General features: G+C 44.6%; 1 protein-coding gene across 1 annotated transcript in view; it reads right to left on the bottom strand.

Moving 5' to 3' along the window:
* The window catches only part of LOC119373399 (uncharacterized), a 34,762-nt gene extending 13,944 nt beyond the window's left edge, over nucleotides 1–20,818 (bottom strand). The window contains exons 1-8 of the mRNA XM_037643429.1: nucleotides 20,609–20,818; nucleotides 16,703–16,747; nucleotides 13,264–13,329; nucleotides 9,444–9,506; nucleotides 5,239–5,286; nucleotides 5,069–5,119; nucleotides 4,259–4,306; nucleotides 645–680 (exon numbers count right to left, since the gene is read on the bottom strand). Of these exons, the coding sequence (XP_037499357.1) occupies nucleotides 645–680; nucleotides 4,259–4,306; nucleotides 5,069–5,119; nucleotides 5,239–5,286; nucleotides 9,444–9,506; nucleotides 13,264–13,329; nucleotides 16,703–16,747; nucleotides 20,609–20,687 (436 nt within the window). The 5' untranslated portion in view covers nucleotides 20,688–20,818. The remainder of the gene's footprint in view (nucleotides 1–644; nucleotides 681–4,258; nucleotides 4,307–5,068; nucleotides 5,120–5,238; nucleotides 5,287–9,443; nucleotides 9,507–13,263; nucleotides 13,330–16,702; nucleotides 16,748–20,608) is intronic.
* Nucleotides 20,819–22,096: the final 1,278 nt, after the last annotated feature.

The raw sequence follows: 22,096 nt of genomic DNA on the forward strand, positions 1-22,096 counted from the left end.
TCGTCTAACGCGACGCGCTGCTGAGCAAGGCGTCCAGGTTTGACTCCCCGGTCGCGCGCCTCTGAAAAATTTTCTTATGAACTATTTTTTGTGGGTTTTATATACATATATAGATACCTATATATACACGGGACAGCACGGTGGCGCCAACGCCAACGGCAGAACCCCGTCGAGAGTGTCCATATAGTTAATATCCCAATGGTATCACTGCTTTCGGTATTTTCTTTTTGCCAGTCCAAATTGCCCTCAATTGCACTCGCCTCTTGTGTAACTGTGTTCCAGTTTTACGCATAGTAATGCAAGTTACCGTTACAAGGAGGTCTTAATTCACTGACATCAAAAAGAACATGATTGGACACGTGACTCAGCTGCTAATTTGTCGGTCGCTTTGTCGATTTTGTTCGGCTTAAGAATGAGCGCCAAGAAATGCTCCCAGAAAATTGAGAGCCGCAGACACTTATATGCACTCTTATTTGCACAAAAACAGGATCACGCTTATAATAAAGGTCCGACAGAGTGCTACTACGCTCATTATAAGCAAGGCAATAACCCTCCCTGTTGAGAGGCTTGACCATCACATCATTGTTGTAGGTATAAGTTGAAACATCATTCGCTTGTGTATAAGGATGACGCATTGCACTCACCACGATGCACTTCCGGCGGAGTCGGGGCTGCACCCCCTAAAAACAGATATAAAGTACATGTAATCCAGATACGTGACTTACAAGGTTACCTGATTTAACTGCTTCTGCGTAACAAAATTTGTTTAACGCAAAAACAAAACTTATGCAGATTCACTTAAACGCCACCACTGTCATTTCGGTGGCGTTGCCAAAGTATAACCTTTGGTGGAAGGATGTGTATCTACTGGAAAGTTTATATATATCCTTCCATGCACTCATTGTTGTAGCGTTATCAGACGCCACAATAATGAGTGTTATTGAAAACAACGCGTTTGCGTTCTGCAATGTTTATCAAACAGCTTTACGGTAAGAGGTCGTTGATCAAGTGGTGAACACAAAGAGATTTTTTTAGTACGTGAGACAGCGGAATGATCCCACACAGCGATTCGGTAACGTCTAAGGCATTCTGATTGATTTCTTAATTCTGCCGCATGAAATGTATTACCATGCGACAAGCCATTATAATAAAGAACTAGGCGAGAACACAGCCTGCCTAAAACACCGTGATATCTTTTCAACCAATCGACTGAGTTTCTGAGAGCGCTAAACTACATTTCACATGTCAAAATGTCGCAAAATTTTAAGGGTACCTGCAAGTAACTACTACCTATTATGTAGTTGTCTATACCATCAGCCAATCAGTGCAACGTTTGTTCCCGTGTCTCACTTTTAATGTGTGGCGTGACGCCTATCAGCTTTTCACGTTATTAAGGTGAAAGCCTTAGATTCCTCATCAAACGCAAAAATTGACCAGCGTCCCGCGTCGGCGTCCCCCGTCGGTGGGGTCCACACGAGTGATGCAAAAAACATGGCTCATCTCTCTGTCATAAAAATCGGTATAACACGAAAGTGAAACGTGTCTTCACAGACGTAGTTGAGCGTTTGTTGTGGATTGTTTCGCCCCGAGGGCGAAGGAATGAATGCTTTAGCAACAAGTTGTAATGGCGCGCGAAGAACGGCAAGCAGCTCCAAACTTGCAACGCGCTGCTCAAGCAGAAAGGACGCACGGAACGAACATACACAATATGAGCGCGAACTCACAACTGTCACAGCTCGACAGTTAAAGCGCGCTGGCCAAATACAAAGGAGGACGCAAAAAACGAACGCACAAGTATACACAAGAAGGGCTCGAGTTGTCACAGTTGTAACTTATTTGTCTGTGAGCAGCGCGCTCCTTTCGCAAAAGCGGCCGCTGCAGTGGACGAAGTCACCTTCGTGCTCTCTGTAGCTTCAACGCAAACTTGGGGGTAGAGCGCAAGACGTACAAAATAAGCGCGCGCGCAGGAGCGACCCCACCCTGTAGAGGCATACGCTCATCTCAACGCGTGGGGCGACGACCTTCAAAGCGCAATCTTCGAGCCCTTCGCGCCATCTCGCCAGTGATAACGAAAACAGGCCGATCTCTGAGTACCGCCACCGCCAAATGGTGGATATAAATAGCACGCCGCTAGTATGACGGAGAACGTGCCGTCTGTGGCGGAGTCATTTCGCGCTGCGCGCTGGGGATCGGGGGGTCGTAAGTTCGACTCCCGGTGACGTAATTTTTTCTTCTAGTTTTTTCTTTGCCATATGTTAGTCTTTATATTTTACAACGTCATATCCGTGACGGAAATGCGTCAGTGGAGCCGTGGTGGACCTCGCCATAAAACACTTTCGTGTTAAAAGTCATCATCGTGTGATGACGTCATCGTGACGTCACATATCGCCTAAATGACATCGTAGCTCGGGCAACGGTGGGCTGGTCACGGAGGCTATGCAAGCAGGTGAGTTGCCTCCGATTCTGAAGGCAGTGGAAAACCACGTTAGGCGCAAAAAGCTTTTGGAGGGTGGCGGGCTAGGATCAATACATCGACTGAGAAGCAAAACATGGCTTTAGTGTTCCAGTCGTCTTAGGCGACTTCATATGGGACCCTGTGAGTTTCTGATTTCTGCAATCGTCGACATTATTATTTGATGTCGTGTTTGTCTAATTTTGTGCAATATGGCTCTGGATATATTATTGTTAGCGTTCTCATCAAAATGCATCTATTACGTGCTCATTTTGACTGAGTTTCGCTTCGCGTTGGTAAGAGCTTGGCAGTAAACGAATAAACTCTGCCTGCAGCAGTTTCATCTTTATAGCCTTCTTCGAGTTCAAGAGAATTTTTTTCTCTATAAACGCCAGTAATTAGCGACTAAAAATCTGTTGATGACGTCGCTCATACGTCAAGTTAATACACAGGCAGCGAAAAACGTTTGTGCATGATATATCTTGGCGTCTCTGACGTAACAATGAGGTACGCAGAACGAAGAAAATTAATTTGAGTTTTGTCAATTATGTAAATTACACGGGGCGTTAATAGCCTCGCTTGTACTTGTGAACTTTAGGCCGTTGTTTTTTTCTCGTGCATTCTTCAACGCGCGATGTTATACTTATTGTGTGACGATGTGTATGTTGTAACGTTGCTGCCTCGTTGCGGCTGACAGTCTGGGCCAACGTTTATAGATAAGTATCTATAAACGTGGAGTCGGGGCCTGAAAAGTTAGTCTTAATTAGCACGTGACGTTTTCGTGCTTCCACCTCACAGCTGTTCTTATGCGCCTCTAAAATTTTTACGATTTGCTGTTGATTGAACTGAATCATTGAGTCAAGGTTGCTTGCACACTATGCGGCATTCAGATGGCGAACGCCAACATTTTCTTAGGAGTGCCGTCTTTTGCATTTTCGCCTCTGTTCCAGGAGTTTACTGCAATGTTTTCCACCTCTTCATTTTTCTTTATACAAGTTTATTTTAATCATTTGTACAATATTTCCTAACGAATGAAAGCAAAAAAAGACAGAAAGACACAGGCTTGAAGGCTAAATAAACAAGAAATAGCCGCGTATTTAATCTACCGGCTAATGATGTCCTTCAGTGTGTGCAAACACTTGGAATAATAACATGGCCGTAAGTAATAATTTGGCGAATTTGTATCAGCGATTCCCATTCGCAGAGAATTTAATCGTTTGCGAATATATCTGATGGTATTCATATTTTAAGAAAACATGGGCACTGACTACCTAAGTTGGTCAGTGCCCGTGTCTTTTTTTGTCTCCTGAAGCCTGCACTGTTCGCTCAGTACGTGAATGCCCGATCACTTCTGGGCATCAATACAACTAGCCAATGTAAGAGCAATTCCCGCCAAGTTGTGTTTTTTTAATTTTCTGCTTTTAAAAATTATCGCATTTTAACTGTGCTGTTGTTTATGCGGTGTCATCGACCCCATCGGTTGTCACTTTCTAATGGTGTGCAAAAAGAGTATGCGCTTGAGAATATCTCAATGTGCCGCCCTGTCATTCTCAGCGTAGTTACGCTTTTATGGGCTCGCGATCTGTAGCTTTACGTTAACGTGACAATTCACGGGGAACATTTTATAGCGGCTCAAAACAGTGTCACGTATGTGATCTCGCTACATGGCCTTACATAAAAGAAAGCAGCAGCGTACGCGAAAAACATCAACAATTTGTTAATGCTATTGAAACAAACATCGCTCCCAGATTACAAGTACTTCGTCTGGATTACATAGCCTCATCAGAAATACAAAAGTATACGTACCGTTTGTCGGTAAATCCACATTAGATGACGTCCCTGAGACATGGGTATCTAAAATATAACGATTCAATTCATAAGTAAACAAGTTATATATACCCTTACCGGATAAATATAAGAAGGGCAATTTGAAGGGCTCTTTTTTCTTTGTTATACACAATAAGTATAGGGGGTGCTATTTGGGGTAATTATGACGTAATTTCGAAGAAATTAAAGTGAACGAAAAGATAACTTGCCGTCGGCAGGGACCGAACCTGCAACGTTCGAATTACGCATCCGATGCTCTGTCAGTTGAGCTACGGCGAATCACAGTGTATACCCTTTACCAAGGAAGAACTTGCTTGCCATGAGGACACGTAACATTAAAGTGATATTACTGCTTTCTCTAATTGTTCTATTTTTTCTTTGTATACATTCGCGTTTTATCTAGTTTTTTGTCCTAGCTTTTATGCCTGATGCGAATTCATATTTACTCTAGAAATATTTTATTTCACTGATTTTATTATGAAAGCGACTGAAAAAGTGACTGAGTTATTGATGTAGCAGTCGTTTTACCTGTTTTAGTATTATTACCAGTGGACTAAAAAAATGAGCGCCGCTAAATTTTCCTAGAGAAATGGCAGCAGTTAACGCCTACATGCACACAGAATTGCACAGAACCACATTTACGCTCTCGACGAGAAAGAAGGAAAGGCTGAGTATAATTACGCTCACAATTTGTTGGATAATAATGAAACCTGCTGAAAGACTTCACTACGAAATCATTGTTGAAGCTATAATGAGTTGCACCCCATTCGCTCTACACATAAAACTCACCGGTAGAGCCAGCGTGACTTCCGGCCGCAGGTGGCTTATTGCCTCCAGTCGCTGAAAACGTACATGAAATACGTGTTGTCTAAATGGGCAATTTGGAATGACTTCATTATCACATCATTGTTAAAGCTGTCATGAGCAGCAACACAATTTACCTTAGACAGAACACTCACCGGTAGAGCCACTCCGAGTTCCTGTTGCAGGCGCCTTGCCTCCAGTCCCTAAACACATATGATGTGCATGTCATCCAAATGAGCAACTTGGAAAGGCTACGTGATTTAACTGATTCTGGATAAACACAGTCATTCGAAATGAATAAGCTTGATTACTCAGATTCATCCCAGCACTGCCACTGCCCTGTCGGTATACGACCTTTGGGTAAACATTACAACTCAACTTCAAAGTCTACGCATTATCAGAGGCGTCAGTAGTTAGTCTTAATGAAAATTGGGTGTATTAGCGCTACGATGTTTCTCAACAAACGCTGGAGTAATCTCTTGGTGACATGGCCAGGAATTGGGGACATTGACGTAGTTCAGGGACCTGCCACCAGATGCCACTACAAAAGCTAAAACTGCGTGCGCACTGCCCACACCAGTGGCGAGGCGGACTCATTCTGGCATTGAAGCACCCTCTTCGTCTCGCTCTCCTGCACACGCTCCCGAGCATTGTATTCAAAAGCCTTGCCAGCACCGCAAGCTGTTATGACACACCCCGATACAATGTAGAAGCAGATGTGGGGCTTTGAAAAAACAAGAATAAGGCCGAAAAAAAACGATACCTTTAGCTACACAATAAAGTAGCATGTCAAGGAAAAGAGCGCTTCTCAGCCAGTCTAAAACCGGGAGTCATTTTTGAAACCTCTTCTCTGAGCTTTGCAATCCAAGCTGAAATAGGCCAAAATGGGTCTAAATTGAGGCAGCTTTCATGGGTTGTGTTGTAAAATCTCCAAAAAACCTGGGAAGCTAGACACTTTGTGGCACGTGATTAGAAATAATTACGTCTAAAATGTTCTAGCGAATCCCTAGTATATGAAACCGAGAGTCGTCTTCAATATCATATTTCGTTTGTGAGATATGATTTTTTTTGTGTGTGTGAGTCCCATACAGTTACGGCGGGGCGCCCAGCCGCCGCCGAGACTGGAGCGACATTTACATGTCCCGAAATCCTGGGGATGAGGTGAAAACACAGAAGAGATGCCCCTATAGTAAATGCGGTAATGGAATTATCCCTCACAGGGATACGGTAACAGATGTGGCATTGCAGCTGCTTTGTTATTTTACCAAATAAAATGCGATGCATGTAACAAGGTATAACTAATAGGTGGTATAAGAAAACATGATTAGGAGCTGCTAGCTGGCTTGTGGCAACATATAATGTGAGAATCACAGCGCCAATTTATTTCAGAAACAAGAACGATTTAAGAGACATTAACTCACTACACCGGCGCTGTGAAGTGTGTAAATATTTGATGAAGAATATCCGCCACGGTGGTCTAGTGGTCAAGGCACTCGACTGCTGACCCGCATGTCGCGGGATCGAATCCCGGCCGCGGCGGCCGCATTTTCGATAGAGGCGAAAATGCTAGAGGCCCGTGTACTTACATTTAGGTGCACGTTAAAGAATCCCAGGTGGTCGAAATTTTCGGAGCCCTCCATACGGCGTCTCTCATAATCATATCGTGGTTTTGGGACGTTAAACCACAACAATTATTATTATAATTTCATGAAGAATAAAACAGCGCTTAACACGGGACGAGATTAAGATACGGACACGGGCGCTTACTAACAACCCAGGCTTATTGCAAAACAACTGCAATATATAGGAAGCAGGTACCTGCGAGAACAACGAAACATAAGCAGAAAGGCACATGCATGTGATAAAGGCCATACAGCAAAGACAATCAGCTAAGCACACTATCAAGAAACTGTCACACTAGTATCTCCTAGATATCTAATTTCACTGCAGTGAAGGGAAATTGAAGGCACGCTTACACAAGGAACACCAAGCTATTCAATGTGGAAGGCTTGACTTATCTCGCTGCTCGTTATAGCACCCAACGACCACGCACTTATCGAGAATTGGCTGACATCCGCAATTTTTACAATGGTCAGCCAAATGGCTGGGAACAAGCCTTTTAGAGAGTACGTGTGCTCCCTCAGCCAATCATTTATGCATCGGCCTGTTTGGCCGATGTAAGAGCACCAAGAAGTAAATGGTATCTTGTACACAATCGCTGGTACAAGTTCAGCATAGCGCTTAGAGTGTTTAACACATGCGGCACAGCCCTGCGGCCCTGCGGCACAGCCCAGCAAGCTTGCCACGTTCGCAGAACGCAACTCTCACATCTATTAGGGGCGAAGCACCTTAGGACCTCGGCGTGTCTGCGTGCATCGTCGTTGTCGTTTGCTGTCGCGGCGTGCATCGTCGTCTGCTGTCGTGACGGTCCATTTGCTTGAGCGCAAGAGAGGGCGCCACCACCTCTGCGCTGGCCGTGTGGCGAGAGAGCGAACGGCGCGCGTTGTCTATGGCAACACTCTTTCTGCGATGAACGCTGAACTGCCAGCTCGCAAGGAACTAGAACGCGCCCTCGCCCGCGAGAGACAACGCCGGCGCAGCCAGCTTCTGCTAGCGAGTTTCTTGAAGTTCCGTTGACAGGAGTTGAACCCGCGACCTCTCTGTATTCGACGATGGCTGGCGGGCGTTTAACGCACTGCGCTACCCGCAGACACATGAAGGAGCCTACACGAACGCGCCTTTTATATCTCGCACTTTCCTCTCACAGTGCTCTTAGTTCGTGTGTGCGGGGGCGGGGGGTGTCGCCGTCTGGACTCCGACATCTCGACCTTGACGCGGTAAAAGGAATCAATGCGTGGCCTCTGCGATTAGCGCCGGCGACGCGCTGCTGTTGTGACCGTCCCATTCGGCACGTTTCCAATAGAAGAGTAATTTCATCAACGCTTTAACACACCGCAAGGTGGCGGCTTAAGCCCAAGCCTCGCTCATAGCATCGATCGATATAAAAAAAAATAGCTCTCCGACGCTCGCCTGGCTGTCGCACCGCGTTCTTTGCTCGCCCTGTGGAAATTAGCGGCCAGGCTAGAGGGAAGACAAAACGCAGGTCGCGCTTCTCTTCGCTTTTCACGACGCTTTGAAGGAGTCTATATTGAGTATCATTGCTTATTACGCGCTTGTTGATGTCATCTTTGCGCGAAAGGTTAAGTCATGATCATGGGCGTTAGTCATCGGGACGGAGATGTGCCACTAGGCGTCAACGAGGGTGCGTCCACCTGAAGCGGTACGATATCTACCAAACCGCAATAGACATTTAAAATCTCTCATATATCAAGGCACTTTAAACAATCAACAACTTCTGCGAGGATACGTTTCACTTTCGTGTTATACCAATTCCTATGACAGAGGGATCAGCTTTCTTTTTTTTTTTTTTTACCGAAGCTCGTACCGCCACCAGATATGGTCAAACTTAGTATGCATTCCGAGGTCAAGGAATCTTACGTTGTTGTCAGAAGTAAACTCAGACATCCATTCCAGATGCTTCATTTCATCCCGAAATACGTGAAATATGACACCAGCAGATTATCGAGGGTTAGTTTGATGAATGCGGTAAAAAACTAAATAGTCGTCAACGAAGCGGTGCACCTTAACTGTGCTTGTCTGGTGAAGGTTAGCCATGAGACTTCTGTCATGCCATGCAGGGAAAATGTCACTAAGTACCGGAGCTAAGCTTGAGCCAGTGCAGACTCCTTCACGCTGGGTGTGGACGGTGTCCTTGTGAAGTACAAACGTCGAGTGTAGGTAAAAGTGAAGTTGCTCCAGAAACCTGCCAATATGAATTCCACACTAATTCTCAAGTTTCGTGCCCCCAAAACGCTCAGTGCACTGGCTAACTTCATCGTACACAAGGTCATGGGGCAATGAGTAAAACAAGTCCTAAACATCAACACAGAAGGCGCTTACTCGTTTGGGGCACTGAGCGCAGTGTCCGTGCCTTCATCTCGTCCCGTCTTAAGCGCTGTTTCATTCTTCATCTACTATCCACCAACCAGCAAACACACTGCTCTATATATTATTCTTTGTCTCTTACATTTGAGCCGTGGTTCTCGCAGCGAAATAAATTCGCCCGCCTGTGCGTGTAAAGGTGTGCGTATTAACTCATGCTGCTACATATAAGGCAATTCTTAATCTTAGTTCTCTGCAACCTGTGAACTGCTCGGCAAGGTAAGGCCACAGGAGTGGCAGCCACGGCCAGCATAGCCCTGGGGGCTTCGCAATTGTAACTTTAAATTATATAAGAATCAAGGCAGTGGCATCATATAGAGAGAGCTCAAGCGTACTGAATAAATACAGATGTACTCACCCACGTGCGTCTCAGCCCCCCCGTGTGCTACATTCGATGGAGGCTTCCCGGGTTTGTGATGCCCTAAAGTATTTATAATACACATCATGTTCACTTGTTTTCATGGTTAACAGCAGAGATATTTCCGCACCACATGAAAATACAGTAACGAAATGCGGCTCAGTAATTTAGCATAAAGGTAACGTTACAGATTACATCAAACATTTCAGTGTATCTCTCTCTCTCCCTCTGTGTGTGTGTGTGTGTGTGTGTGTGTGTGTTGTGTGTGTGTGTGTGTATGTGTGTGTGTGTGTGTGTGTGTGTGTGTGTGTGTGTGTGCGTGCGTGCGTGCGTGCGTGTGTGTGTGTGTGTGTGTGTGTGTGTGTGTGTGTGTGTGTGTGTGTGTGTGTGTGTGTGTGTGTGTGTGTGTGTGTGTGTGTGTGTGTGTGTGTGTGTGTGTGTGTGTGTGTGTGTGTGTGTGTTTGTCGTTACGTCATATAGGAAGGGAATTTTAAAGGCTCATTTCTTTCTTTGGCATAATATTAACAAAAATGAGGAACTAAAGAAGGCGAGGAAGGTGTAGGGGACGTTAATTGCACTGTTTTAAGTGTACTGCAGTAATTGAGAAGTAGGTGTGAAGTAAAGTCGACGAAAAGACATTTTGTCGCCGGCAGGGACCAAACCTGCGACCTTTGGATTACGTGCCCGGTGCTTTTACCAATTGAGTTCCGGTGACGGCCGTCCTCTCGTCCACATTATCGGGTATTTATGCGCATGAAACTTGGCAGCGTTAGTTAGCGCCGCTCGTAGCCATGACGGCGAGTGTTAACGTTGAGTCATATAGTAGTTATTGTTACGTCAATACGTCATTAATGTTGCGTCATATAGACACTTCCAAATTCCTTCTCCTTGTCATTTTTCTTCTTTTCAGCGTGTATATCAGTTTCACTGTCGGAAAGGTTCGTATGCGTATTTGCAATGCGTCTCAATGTGCGGGAGTCACCCCACGATAATTATTTATAATGTTTTGCCAAAATATTGTGGAATATCTGACATATTGGTTCCACGATACCGCGAAAGAAGCGAATATCATGCGCACATCTTTTTGTATCTGCTTTCAAGCACAAAAGGGAGACATTTCGTAAATACTGCTGCAATGCAGTTATTCCTCACGGCGCTAAGGTGCCGCATGCGGCATCAGGGCTGTTTTTTTTTTTTTCGAAACACGAAGCATTTCTTAGCGGAGCTTTGGCACTTCGAGCGTTTCTATCTACGTATCTATCTATCTATCTAGCCGCCTACGTCTGGTGCTCTGATGATCGCCTCCTTAACGTGGTGTAGGCCAAAATCGGCATGGCAGGATAAGAGGATTTGACAAATATGACTGTCGTGTCATGATATGAATAACGTGAAAATCCTGTTGCGTACGTCGTCAAACCTTTCCTCCAGACATGTGTGCACATACCCGCATGTGATAAGCGGGTGTGTGCCACAGGAGATTCACAGTTTATACCTACCCAGGAACGGCGAGAACAGACACTGGTAATATAAATGCGAGAGCGTTAAGAAAAACCGACATCGGCAGCGATGACCCGACGAATGGAAGGAATAAGAATTAGGATACCAGCAGGAATCGAAGCCAAGCATTCTGCGTGGCATTCAGGTATTCTACCACAGAGCCACGCCAGGTCTTTTAACTGGTTTGGAAAAACTTCCTATGCAGGCGTAATGTCGGGGCAACGTCAACTGTGTTTGTGGTCTAATCTTACAAGAAAGCAATCAACACTACATATGTACTCCTACGATACAGGCGTCATATCAGATGAACGTCTGTGGTTCCAGTCTTGGCTCCGCTTTTATAGCAGTCTAATAAACATTACATTTGTATTCCTATGGTTTAGCAAGCTATATTGAAGCAATGCTTGACCCCGGTGGAATATATTAACGAAAGTTACGTGTGATATTCACATTATTGCACCAGAAAGTGCAATTAGTTTCGATAATACTGACGTATGTACTCTAACGTGAGGGCTGGCGTTACGTCGCACCATAAGTTATCCTTTAAACGCCGGTGTTGTCGACATGCATGGTAAGCCCACGATGTGCACATAGCTACTACACTTACAAAAAGACGTAGATCCACCTCGTAACGCTTGGCTCAAAGCCATAAAGTACAGCATAGAAGTACTCTTTGACTGCTTCTCGTGAAACCGATTCCCGCAAGCGCGTGGGATATGCCGAATTTTTGTTGGCATCACTCGTTCTGATTTTTCAACCAAGCATGGCCCAAACATATCCAATGCTTTTTCTCGATTCATTACGTGTCACTACATATCATTGTTAGTGGACACTCGTGAAACTAAAAATCTGAAAACTGTTCGGACAGTAAGCCGCGCATGCAGACAATTTTTAGCATTGTCAGTTTTTTACGTGTTGGTAAACGGAATTCGGAAATATATTCAGCGCTTGGAGGCAAGGACGCAAGACAGAGACAACACCACAATACACTATTGTGGTGTCGTCTCTCTCTTTCGTCCTCGTCTGCTAGCGCTTAATATGTTTTAGAAGGAAATTTGCTGGCTAACTATATAGACTATTTAGGGCATTCGAATGGCTCCAACGAAAGGTGGACTATTAGTGGCACGAGCGCCGCGTAGTACACTCTTGTTTCTCTTCCAAGCTCTTCCGGTCGAGCACCTACTTCCGGTTTTTCGAATATTCAGAAAAGGTATTCTAAAAATAAAACTGGTACGAAATGTATGGTTCTGGTTTCGGTTAAGAGTAACATTGGAAACATATGATGTCGGAGCACAAGATTTATTAGGATAATGGCCAGTTGACTGTCAAGATAATTAATGAAATTTGATTGAATGAGTTCATCGAAAGAGTGGACGGTTTTCTTTTGAGCAGGTGGGATCGTTACGGCAGCTGGCAGAGTAGATCTCAAACACGCGTGGCCTCTGAGGTCCGCTTAGGAAGCGCGACTAAGCACGAAGTTAACCCAAGGAATACAGGAAGGCAAGCGAATGCCAACATGTGAGCGCCACTACCAGGCAACGAAGTCATGGATTAGGGTCCCCTCCAGTTTTTGTTCCATATCTTTACGAACGAACTCGGATTATTTCTCAGGTAAAGAGTCATGACGAAGATGGCGGCGTGCAACTTGAGATATCTCATACCCGATCGAAGGGGGTAGTGTGGGCAGAGGGAAAAGGGAATGCGAAGAGGGTGTTAAGCCAAAAGTCAGGAGCCGCAAGTCAAGGCAAAAGCCTGGACCTTACCTTGCATCCGTGACACGCGAAGACACGCGAAAATGGCAGGCTTGGTAAATCATGTCGGAGAGGGTTGACAGTTTTTTCTTCGCCTGTTCTCCTTCACCTCTTGCCCACCGTACCATGAATACCAACCGACAACAGGTTTTCCTAGAGAGGTTTAGGTTATTCTTATAGTTTTATATTTACCATGACAATAATAACAGTTGTTTTCGTTGTTTAATCTGTGTGGCTCGCATCGCACACTATTATTAGAGTCCTGACACACCCAAGACAAAAAAAATCAAATTAACCTGTTCCAAATAAAACCTGTCGTTTGCTTATATCCATGTTTCAGGCAGAACTGCCCAAACAGTAGAGACACGTTTAAACTTTGCACGCCGCCATCTATATCGTCATTCATCCCGAAGAAGAAACCAAGGTGATTCCAAAACCCTTGGTACAATAAACGCATCTTTTCGTTTAATACGATTCGCAAGTCCTAATATAAACAGTTTTTTCTCCACAGGATATGGTGTAACTGCGACAGGCCAACTCAAGCGTCATCTATAGCAAAAAAATCTACTCACCCGTATTTTTTCCATGTGTTGATGACGCGCTATGTTGGTGTGTATGCTGAGAGTGACGGGTACGACCTGTATATATCAAAACAATGAGTAAATTTTTTGTGCTACAATAAAGTAGAGTGGTTTTTCTGAGCAAAAATGTGCATACTGAAAGCATATCAAGAAGGAAAAGAAGCTGAGCTCAAGTAAAAGGCTCGGGCCTGTCCTCCCACTGCTTATTTTTCGCGTTTTTTTTTTTTTGCTAATACGACCATATTTTCGCAACACTAGAGGTTTCCAATATGAGATATAAACCACAAACTTTCATGCTCATCAACAGGTTTAGGTTTTTACCACAAGAAAATTTCAAGAAGGAAATGAATGCATGCAAATTAGAAAAGTGCTTCTGGTAATTGATCGACACTGAAATTTTTCTAAAACATAGCGTATACGGACAATTGCAGATCTATGATGAGCAAGTTAGCTTGATACCTCCCTTTCTTTAGCCATATTTTAGTAAGAATATCTTTGCTTAATAATAACAACCACATCAGTGTATAATCAGTTTCACGTAGTGACAGTGCTACCTTTTCTGAATGGTTATTACAACATAGACCATTCCCCTAACGAGCTGAAAAGAAATCTCGTACTCTCCCAGCATGCATGTTATTGGCTGTCTACCATCCGATGATCTCCCTAGGCCTCTGACTCCCAGTTTAATAATGAGGGATACTCAACTTCAACCTTCTATTTCTCTTCGAATCGATGTGAACGGTCGAGCTTCCGAGGTCTTAGTTGCAGTCCCTTGTCACATGTGTATACTTTATACCATGAACTATACGCTCATTTTTTTTCGGTGCTAATTACGTTTCCAAAACACGAGAGCATCAAATCCACTTATAATCCGCGTTTTTTGACTTACTACTCATTGCTTATTACTTTTCTTACTTCTTATTACTTCCAAGCGTGTTTCAAGAATCAGTAAAGTTGAATGTTGGGTGAGTTAGTGACATTCATAGGTCGACAAACTCTCTAGTGAGTCGACTCACTCAGATACACTCAGACCCAGATCGAGCCGTGAGTCCGAGTCTGAGTGAGTCCGAGTGAAATTTAGTTTGGTGAGATTGAGTCTGAGTGAGTCCGGTTGAGAAAAATTTTAGTGAGTCTAAGTCCGAGTGAGTCCGGTTGAGGAAAACTTTGGTGAGTCTGAGTCCGAGTGAGCTCTAGAGGCAAAGTATATTTCATGAGTAAGTCTGAGTGAGCTCCACATTTTCTGCCGACGTATAGGGTCAGTACATTGTGAAGCAACGCACGGGGACACGACACAAAAGGAAGAAACGATTCGACAGGACAGCCGCAGTGGTTGTCCTATCGAATCGTTTCTTCCTTTTGTGCCGTGTCTCCGTGCGCTGCTTCACGAGTTAAAATGAGGACACAATAACCTTCCCCAACGCCCCGAATGCACTCAGTATGATACGATATTGGCATATTGAGGATACAGCGGGGATTTCATGAATAATGAAGGCAATGTAGCTGTATAGGTAGCCGCTAAGACCATCCATGTACGCCAGCCAGTCTGGCAACGCGCTCGAGCACTTCCGTTGCGCAAGCAATAAACATCAGTTCTTCCATGGCCACTGTACGTGTTGGTCTCGTTTGATACTTGGTGTCATGAGCTCTGCATTGATGGCGGTCGCCAGTTCACCAGCCAAGGAATTTTAAAACTTTACAGTGATGTTTAACTTTGAGCACATCATCACTAGCCCCTATTATCCGAAATGTAATGGACTCGCGGAAAAAGAGGTACAAATCATCAAGAGGCTCCTCAAGAAGGCAGGGTCATCAAAGGAAGAGTTTTGGCTGGGCCTCCTCAACTACCGTGCAGCTCCACTGGAAGATGGTGTCTCACCATCCCAGTATCCCATAGGTCGCAACGGCAAAACGCCACTCCCAGACCTCTGCTTGGATTCACCTCGGCAGCTATCACACCCTTGAAAACCCAAGCACAATATGAGCACAGGACAGCAGCTCGCGCCGCTCCACCCTGGTGACACTGTTCTTATTTAGTCTGGAAACAAGTGGGGCACGAATGCCAAGGTTTCAGACCTTGTGGCCCCCAGATCGTACAGAGTGCTAACGGATGACTGGAGTGATTTCAGAAGGAACCGCCAAGATTTACGGAAAACAAAATATTCTTGCAACTCAGCACCACAGCAGCTTCATCCTACAGGACTTAGCACCGAAGGTCCGCCGCGGTGGTATAGCGGTTACGGTGCTCGGCTGCTGACCCGCAGGTCGCGGGTTCGATCCCGGCCGCGGCGGTCGCATTTCGATGGAGGCGAAATGGTAGAGGCCCGTGTACTTAGATTTAGGTGCACGTTAAAGAACACCAGATGGTCGACATTTCCGGAGCCCTCCACTACGGCGTCTCTCATAATCTTATCGTGGTTTTGGGACGTTAAACCCCAGATATTATTATTATTATGACTTAGCACCGAAGGTGTGGGGCGCCATTCAGGACTGCAGGGAGCAACCGAAGCAAAATCTGCATTCATAAGCGTTGACCTTCCCTTAGTGACCGCAAGATCAACAGCAGCAGCAAGGGAACTATGTGCGCCCCCCAGACAGAAGCGCCTCCAGCATCATCGCCAATAGTGGGAGAAAGGGCTGACGTAGAATGCTTTCCTTCCGCACCTCCTAGGCCAGCGAGAGTGTCGGGGGCAGATGAGCCTAGAACGTCGTCCAGCCAACAAACTGGCAAGCAGCCAGCTCTGCAGGCTCCAAGAGGTTCAGCACAGACTGATATAGAACACCGCTATACTACATCCCCGCGGCGGTCATGGAGAATCAGAAGACCTCCCCACCGATTGGTCTACCAGAATTAACGTGTCTCGTCTTGCATCTCATGAATGACTTGCTGTGTAGTAAGCTTGTAATCTTAAAGAAAAGATCTATAGGTTAAGATCTATAGGGTAAGAAAAGATCTATAGGTTAACGCTAGGACCAGCCATGTACGCCAGCCAGTCTGGCAATGCAAACGAGCACTTCCTGTGCGCAAGCAATAAACATCAACTCTGCCACGGCCATCCGTCTCGTTTGATACAGTAGCAAAACATCCATTGGCTTGCATTCAAGACCTTCAGTAGACGTTCATTGCCCGAAAGCAATATATGACAAAATACGAATGTGGGTGAATGTGTACAAGGAATTTTAAGATTTTACTGAGTGCTCTAAAGAAATCTTGTTCCCTTCCGAGTTAAACAGAAATTGCGGTTGAACTTGCTGAAAGCAAGTTAAACATAAACTATAATCTCATCATTAGTTATAACGCAGAATAGCGCGAACATAACTGTTAATTTAATAATAACCCACCGGGAAAACGTACAGTGTTCTCACAGAATCGTTGATAGAACAACACTACGTTATAGCGATAACTGTTTCAGAATACGTTAACTTTACTCACTCGGTTTCGGAGGACGTCTTGGGCCCCTCCGTATCCGTAATCTTTCTGAAAAAAGGTATTATGTTGACGTGGTTCACTCACCGTCATTGTCGCTGGAGCAATGAAATAACCATGTGTTGGCCGTTAATAAATACGTTAGATTTTCACATATTCCGTCATCAATCAGGCGGACAGCTGGTTTTGCAAGATCACGCAATCATTCTTATCATATTTTTTGCAGAGCGCTCGCTTGCTTGACTTTTTATCTCTCAGAAAATTCGCGACATTGATTTTCTGCGCACGCTTCATCTGAACACAATGAAGAACTTGATCAGATAAATGTTAAATGAGGGCTTCACATAGCTTCACAAATTTAATGACGAAAAGCCGTTCACAAATAATTGAAACCTACGTCAAAGAAGAGAGTCATGGTAGTTGCGATTGAAGCACGACTAGGTTATGAAAGAATGAACATTTATGAACAAAATCTATCTTTATTGAGAACAAGATAATCTCTCCTTCATGCAAATTAACTCATTTTTACCAATAAAGGGGTGATAAGTGGTTCTTTAGAGCAAAGCAGCGCATACTAAGAGATGGGTTACGCAGCCGAGGACGGCGAAGAGTTAGGTGGGGTTATGCAATTAAGCAGTATGATGAGATAAAATGGAATCCGCTCCCGCAGGACGGGGCAGATAGTCAATACTTGCGAGAGGCTTTCGTCCGGCAGTGAACATATTGATAGGCCAAGGACGGTCAAACATGATCTGCGTTGTCCTCTTAAAGGGGCAGTGACATAAAATTTCAAGCTCGAGATGTGTCCTCCGTTAGATTGCTCGGTGTGCATTAGTATTCTTGACCAAATTTGAATGGCGTCCGTCACCTGGAAGTTATTTTATTTCGAGGCCAAAGAGCGTACGAAAGCTCAAAGGGGCTTTTAGCTCCCTGCGACATCGACACTACTGCGACGCGTTCAGTGTGGCGCATACCAACCTGAGTGACGATGAGCTAGTAGCGATGACGTCGACGAACCGAGTGTTTTTATCGTGGCGCCGACGCCTGGAAGCTCTCTCATTCTTCATGCTTGATCTTCGTCGCGCCGCTCTGAATTATTTCATGAAATTACAAGACGCAAACCGCCAACAAAAGACAGGCGAAAAAAAAAAGCATGGTTCGACGTGTGTTCGACAGTCAGCATGTCGGGGAACCGTTGTGAACTGCAGTTAAAATTGTGTTGTTGGAAGCACGAAAAAAACGGAATGAATGTGTCGTTTCATTACACGTACAGTACACGCCAACAAAACCACAAGCTATCAAAGTGGAGTAGGCTATAGATAAATAACATCGCTAACAAGTAACACGCATGTAGCGTTAATAGTGAATGTTAGTTCGTCCGTGGACTTCCTTGCGCTAGCGTAATACCGGGTTACTGCAGCCGTAACCGTGAGAGGCCGGATAGCTGGGGCCATCTGGCGGCGCAAAGAACCTGGCAATCACAGAATTGGTATTGTAGAAACCTATTGTATTCTATTTCTCCTCTGGTGTGCATTCGCTATACCGATATTCCATAGACCCCTCTGCGTGTACCGGAATGCCGTGCACGTTAAAATTCTCTAATAGAGCTAATTGAGACGCACAAGCGAGTATGGCCCAAGCGTGCGTCCCCGGTCACCTCCTCGTTGCTGCTTGGAAAGGCGTCCATTTTTGAATCGCCGTTTTGCAAAGGGTCGAAGCGAAAATGATTCGCGACGTCGCGTATCGCGCTGATTCCAAGTTCCAGAATGTCTTCTTCAACACCAGTCGATACTTTCGACGGCGACGATGGCGATGCTGTTGACAAGGTATGACTGAACGTGCGCGCCAAGCAGATGAAATGTTAGCTTAGCAGCTGATCTTTACGTCACTCCTTTCTGTGGACAAGTGGTCAACTGGAGCGTGGTCTGAAGTTGACCGCGAGGAAGCGCTGCCAGCGGTAAAAAATGGTGGGCTTGCCGGCCGTTTTGAATCATGCCAGATAGCGGTGATATAAATCAATAAAACAGATAGTTATTCGTCCCTCAGTTGCATTTTCGGTCGCGAATCGCTACTAGCGGGTACATAACTACTCATGGATGCAACAATCTTGAAATGCGTACATTTGATGTCAGTGCTCCTTTAAGAAAGCTAGGACTGCAGTGAGCAAGCTTAATAAGCTTTCACCAAAACGCATTCCCACGTATGTTGCCAAAAAAGGCGATGATGTTCCTCACGCAGAAGTGACATGCCAGCACTGCGGTACCGAAACTTATGTGCAAATCTGAAGTACATATTCGTGCTTTTAGAGCGCATGTCTGTTATTTTCTATTAAGAATTATTTAGGAGATGTTGGCGCTCTTAAGACACTCCGGCTACTAATTTCAACAGAGAAAAAATAACATATTTAAAATCAGGGAACACACCGGCAATGAACAACAGAAAACTTAGCATCATATGCTCGTAGCGCATCCCAAAATCTACCGAATAACCCGTTGATATTGAAAGGAATGAGCAAGCCATAAATTATATGCAAAATTACAGTTTTCCGGCCGCACGCAGCAGAACAAATTTTGAGTCTATTGTTCACGGCAGTCTCACTTGGGCGCTGCGAATGTATTCTTGTTCAAGAAACGCTGGAGTGTCGTTTACTTTATTATATCGTCTCTCTTGGGCATGCAGTCTATGGTGCGCACTTCAGTGCATTCATTCTTGTTAAAAATAAATATTAAAAAATTGACTCGGCCATATTCTCGTGTTTTATTACTGCTTCTTACACAAGATTCGTATTAAATAAGATGCAGTGGATAGCGATTCTTCTGGCTTTGAACTCATAAAGTACGCCAGAAACATTGTTCTGCAGTGAAGGCGTGCTGCGAAAGCTATGGCTCAATCCTGCACAATGTGACGTCATGCTCTCGGAGTCAAATTCAGCGTTGCATTATTTACACCGTGAACTTCACCGAGAGCAATTCCCCTGGCAACCTCAGCCACTGCCTAAAATATCTCAGAAACAGGATTCAGCATGGAATTCCGGATTATCCTCTGCAACGTTGGAACCGATAGAAATGGCGCAATTGATACTCTTGCACGAGAAGTGCTGTTATGCGCCCCAATATTTAGAGCCCCAAAGAATTTACACCCTACTGCAGATGATATGAGTAATCACTTTACATTCATCCTCAAAGATGCCCATGAAGCATGTTTTGTCCGAGGAGTTACTCGTGAAGAATCTGCCTAACTACATGTATCGCATTCCAACCATCTCCGCTTCCAACCTAAGTTTGTATTTTATGACAGGATGATGCAAATTTGCCATTTTGTGCTGTGCGGGGTGAGATCAGTGGCAAGGAGCATTTCTTCAGGCTGTTTCTGTAGCTTGACGCTGCTTCGAAGGCGCTATACCAAAAGTGGTTAAATCAAGTTTTTAGACACGTTATATATAGTCTTTCGGCGAACTCCATGTCTTCGAGATAGTGTTCCCCATGTTCTGTATTTAACCATCTCTGCTGTGCCATCCTGCATCTCTCGTTCCATCTAGTGAAAATGCCGCCTCCGAGATACGGGACGCCTGCCTCCTACTAGCTTCGTTAACTCGGAGCGTAGCACTTCCCAGCCCCAAATTTGCGTCCCGCAGCCCTCTCCTAAACACAAACAACGCCTTTGAGTCCCTGCAACTGCAGAAATTACGTACTCGGGTTACTAGGCATTTATTGTAGGGCGATATTATTCGCGCAGATGAGCGCGAGCGCGAGTGATAACGTGGAAACCACTTACGTGATTTCCACGTTATACAACTTCTACGCGAGGGCGTAGTTTGTCATGGCTGTAAAACTGCAAAGAAGTAATGGTCGTGCATCCTAATTACTTCTATTAAGAAAACTGCAAAATAGGAATTTAGTGCAGTATACTCACTAATTTTAAAAGCAAATCCGATTTCGTTGGCGACAAGTGCGACGATGATGACTATGGCGGCGACTGTAGATAGTCTCATAATTTCGTTTCTTGCTTTATACGTCGATGCTGACTCAATTCAGTTTCGTGCTCTCCACTAGTCTTCTTAGCAGATATTCCTAAAAGTATGGATATGCTAGTACAGCTATTTCGAAAATTCGCTTTATATAAAAAGTCGAAGTCATTGTTTTCTAAAACGCAGTATGGGTTATTCTTTGAGTGCGATTCTAACTGCGCAAGGTATATTGTGCTTTCTTCAAATACAAAATACAGACTGCGATCAATGACGCGTTTTTTGCACCAATAAGAACGGCTGCGTACAACTACGTGGGTTTGGGCAGAAAACGCAAGTGTCATTGCAAGCTTTATCTTATCCTATTGACTACCATACACTTTAAGGCGAGTTCGCCCGGCATTGGAGTAACGGAGCTTACGCTTTCTGCTAACTCCCAATTGCTAGAGCAACCGCCCCGTTGGTCCCCCGTCAGGGATGAATTTTTTGTCAGTTAACAAGCTTTGCTTCGGATAAATTCATATAAATTTCATAGTAGCTTGTGGCTACCGACTGGTGGTTGTCAGTTTTTCATTTCATAACCCTTCCGCAGGACTGTTTTGCAACAAATGAGGCACTGTTGGTATTTCAATAAATTATCTAATAAATTGTCCAATAAATTAACCGTTGTGCCAGCTCCATTAGTGCCCAAAGCGATGAACCATACATCCCTTTACTGCTTTTGACTTGGAGCGTACCGAACGACACTCTTCTGTTCTTATTGAGGAACATCTAGAGAATTGCGCTAATGTCCAAATTATTCCGAAGCTGACATGCCGTAAGAACGGACCATCTTGATCCCCCCAGATTTAAAATGTGTTCAAGTGTTGTCATTGAACGTTACCGTTGTTTTATCTCCTACATTAGTGACTTTAAGATTATTAAATTATTCTTGGCCCACAAGAAAAGCTAGAGAATCGCAATCGAGGACGGCATCAGGCAAAGAGATACGATGAATCGAAGATTTCTCATTGAATGCTTAGAAATATTCAAACGAGGGTAATGGGAAAAAATAAAAGAGTAGCAGAGAGTATCTCAGCAACCTACGCTTTGTTAAAGGGAAATATTAAAGCGCAGCTGAATACACAAACTTAAAAGACAACTAGATTCTTTCACGACTGACAACCGGACCCTGGAATCCGTACAAGTACTGCATCCTTAGGGGAATTACTAACACAAGAGCCTACTCATGACATGGAAATTCACCGATGAGTAAGGTTGGGCTGGAGCGAATACTGGTGGCATTCTCAAATATTGACAAGCACCTTATCGCTGTCTTTAAAACTGAAAGTGCACAATGATTTCTTTTTGACTATGCTAACATACGGGGCTCAAACTTGGATGAAAATCAAGAAACGCGAGAAAACTTCAAGGGGGTATTGACACTATTTTCCGAA

This window comes from Rhipicephalus sanguineus, chromosome 11 (genome assembly GCF_013339695.2).
Source record: "Rhipicephalus sanguineus isolate Rsan-2018 chromosome 11, BIME_Rsan_1.4, whole genome shotgun sequence".
NCBI lineage: Eukaryota > Metazoa > Arthropoda > Arachnida > Ixodida > Ixodidae > Rhipicephalus > Rhipicephalus sanguineus.